This window comes from Octopus bimaculoides, chromosome 14, assembly GCF_001194135.2.
Source record: "Octopus bimaculoides isolate UCB-OBI-ISO-001 chromosome 14, ASM119413v2, whole genome shotgun sequence".
Taxonomy (NCBI): domain Eukaryota; kingdom Metazoa; phylum Mollusca; class Cephalopoda; order Octopoda; family Octopodidae; genus Octopus; species Octopus bimaculoides.
Genome location: NC_068994.1, coordinates 24,225,421 through 24,228,807, shown reverse-complemented (window position 1 = coordinate 24,228,807; position 3,387 = coordinate 24,225,421). Strand labels below are relative to the sequence as shown.

At 30.7% G+C, this 3,387-nt stretch overlaps 1 protein-coding gene across 1 annotated transcript in view; it reads left to right on the top strand.

The window, feature by feature from the left end:
- Positions 1-3,387, top strand: part of LOC106869119 (prominin-1-like) — a 59,611-nt gene that overhangs the window by 55,068 nt on the left and 1,156 nt on the right. Inside the window, exon 9 of the mRNA XM_014914667.2 lies at positions 1,112-1,241. Within this exon, the coding sequence (XP_014770153.2) occupies positions 1,112-1,241 (130 nt within the window). The remainder of the gene's footprint in view (positions 1-1,111; positions 1,242-3,387) is intronic.

Here is a 3,387-nt window from a genome sequence, read left to right as displayed (position 1 = left end):
TGTGTGTGTGTGTGTGAATGTAGATATATATGTATATACACACGTTTATCTATACGTAAAAGTATACATGTATACACATGCTATCCTTATTCAATTCATGTACACTCGTAAATTTTCAGTCCACTAATATTGATTGAAGTTTTGTTTTTTTTAGTTAGAATGCTCATGAAATTGATGTGTCTAAATAATATATAAGTTTTGTATAAACATGTTTGCATGAAATATTATGAATAGGAAGCTTAGATTTCGAGAGATTCGGTGGTGATAATTGAATAGGTGTTTTGTTGCCGAAATAGGCTTTTGCTAAGAAGAGTATTTTCCACTTTATGTCATGGGGGTTATTTCTCTGTGGTTGTGGGTATGATTTTCATAGAAGAACGTATGTTGAGGAGTTTATTTTTGATGAGTTTGTAATTTAAAAATTCAAAGAATGTATGCTAGATAGCTTGACCTTACTAATGAAGCATTATATCGTAACGTACGTTTTAATGAAAAATATATCAACTTTAGAGTAATTTGTTTAAACGAGTATTACTTGTAGTAAATCTGATACTAGCTAACAGTGGATAGGTAACATAACCACTACCGTATACAGGAATTACGAAGAAAGAGCAAAATGTGATGATAGGCTATATAAAATTTGTATAAGAACACAATTATAGAAACCACAAAATTTAGAAATTATATTTTTATACGTAAATAAGTAAAAACATATATACGGCAAATTGTAAAATAATTATGAAGGAATCATTTATATAAATGAATAAAATAAATAAATAGCACTTACTATTTCAAAATAGTTTAATAAGAAGGTATGTATCTAAACAAAATACATTCAATGACAAATATATTAATCATTTCGGCTAGTGCGGGGAGAAAAATCTACGTGTATTTTAATATTTTAAGACCTCCACAGCAAAGCATAGACTTTAACCTATTTGCCATAGTATTCATTTTGTATACACTGTCTCAATAGTGTTAGCCCGCTTTCACCACCTTCGTAAATTTCTTGTTATTAGTAATTCTGCTTCATATATGCAGCTAAAACTATCTTTATTATTTTATGATACAGATGTTTCAGTTACGTAATACGATGTAATTTTTTTTTTAGGTCAGTTGGTTTTATGTTTTTCTTTGGTTGGTTATTTATGGTATTGACAACTATCACCTACATACCGGGTTCCGTACTCGAACGATACGGCTGCGGTTTGATACGAAATATTGACACAAATTTAGAAAAGGTAGGTTTTTTAGAGAAATATTACTATACGTATCTTTACCGCCACACAGTTTCAATTCTTTTCGTTAAATATAATTTGCTATATTTTTACACATGTTTTCTCATCGCTTTCATAGTATTTTACTTTCTGCTCATTTATTATTTGACTCCTTAATTCTTGAAATTTATATAGTGCTAAATGAAATGCATTATAAATATATTGGTTCAGTAAAAAAAGTTTAAATAATAAGCTTAATAAGTATCACAAGCTAAATTTATCCTTAGTGTCTTTGCTGCTATATTGTGTCCTCTGACCCTTTTCAGATGCCTTTTGGAAATTCGAAACTCTTTATTAAACCCATCGTGGTAGATTTTTTTCATTCGTTTGTCATATTAGGGATATTCTATTAATTAGTCTTTTACTAGAGTATAAATTGTATCACGGATTTAGTGATTAAACTCATAACTTACAAGCGAACCGAATACAATACGCACTTGACTATAAAACAAAGATGCGGATGCTAGTTCGAATATAGCAGCGTATAACAACCACCTTCTATATCTTCCACACTCTCAAGGATAAAAAGTGCTGAATTTTCTCCTTTACATGGCAATTGAACACATCGAAGTCTCTCACAAACCCTTCTACTTACTATTGATCAAATAATGTGAGACCGCAGAGAATGTTCACCGAAATACAGTTGATCGAAGTAACAACTGTTCAAATAAATAACTAAGCGAATTATAGCAAATATTAACATGTTCTTTTTTTAATGTAAAATCCACTATTATTTATATATCTATCAATGTCTTATTCACTTTTGGAATGTTTTTTTTTTTAATGTGACAAAATAACCTTTCTTTTTAACTTATTTTCTGTATTTTAAATATTTGCTTATAAATAAATATCATGTTGATTCAATCACCTTTTGATCGTTTGCATTTCGATCAATAGTTAAAGATAAATTGATACCAACAAGATTACCTAAGTTGAGTTAGTGCTAAATTGTTTAATGTAGGTAGCATGAAATATATAGTGAGGAACAAAAAGCAATATTGGATCTTTACCTTTTGAACAGCACATTGAGAAATTAATTTTTTGTAACTAAACACTTTCAAACTTCGGATACTGGTAAAATGTGTCATATAAAACATCTTTTACTCTTAGTGCTGTTGAGAAAAGTTTGTATTTTCAAAGTTATTTCGTGTTAAAGTTGTCGTATTTCGGATAAAATTACTGCTGTTGTTTGTCAATAACAATTTCCGGCGGTGTATATTTCGTTTGTTACTGTTATTTATGACATATTTCATCTCAGTTACGTTTGTATGAATAAACGAGTGTATCTGAAGCATGTTTACTTCATGGCACCACCACAATCGTTCGTGCATTTCTACTGCTTTTAGTTTTTTTTTCCTGTTTTTCAGCTACTATTTTCGGAAAGACATTTTTGCTTCCTCCCCCACCGCCTCCATTTTCTTCCTTTTTCATATTTTTCTGTAAATCTAACCCTAAAATTCCAACCCTAACCTTAACCCTAAAACTCCAACCCTAACCCTAACCCTTAACCCTAACTCTAAACCCTAACCCTAATCCTAAAACCCTAACCCTAACTTTAAAACCCTAACTCTAACCCTAACTTTAAAACCCTAACCCTAACCCTAAAAACTTAAACCTAACCTAACCCTAAAATTCTAACCCTAACCTTAACTCTAAAACTCGAACCCTAACCCTAACTTTAAAACCCTATCCCTAACCTTAAAACCCTAACCCTAACTCTAAAACTCTAACCCTAACTCTGACCCTAAAACCTTAAAGCTAAAACCAGTACAAACACACGAACGATGTCATAAATAACAGTGACAAACGAAATATACACCGCCGATAGTTGTTGTTGACAAACAAAAGCAGTAATTTTATTCAGCTGAATACACGTCATTGATTGGTTGAAATTACCGAAATACGACAACTTTAACACGAAATAACTTTGAAAATATAAACTTTTCTCAACATCACTAAAAAATGTTTTATATGACACATTCTACCAAAGTCCAAAGTTTGAAAGTGTTTAGTTACAAAAAATTAATTTCTCGATGTGCCGTTCAAAGGGAAAAGATTCGAAATATTTGCTGTTGTCTGAAATTTTTTTGCATCTTTCGGCGAATATGGG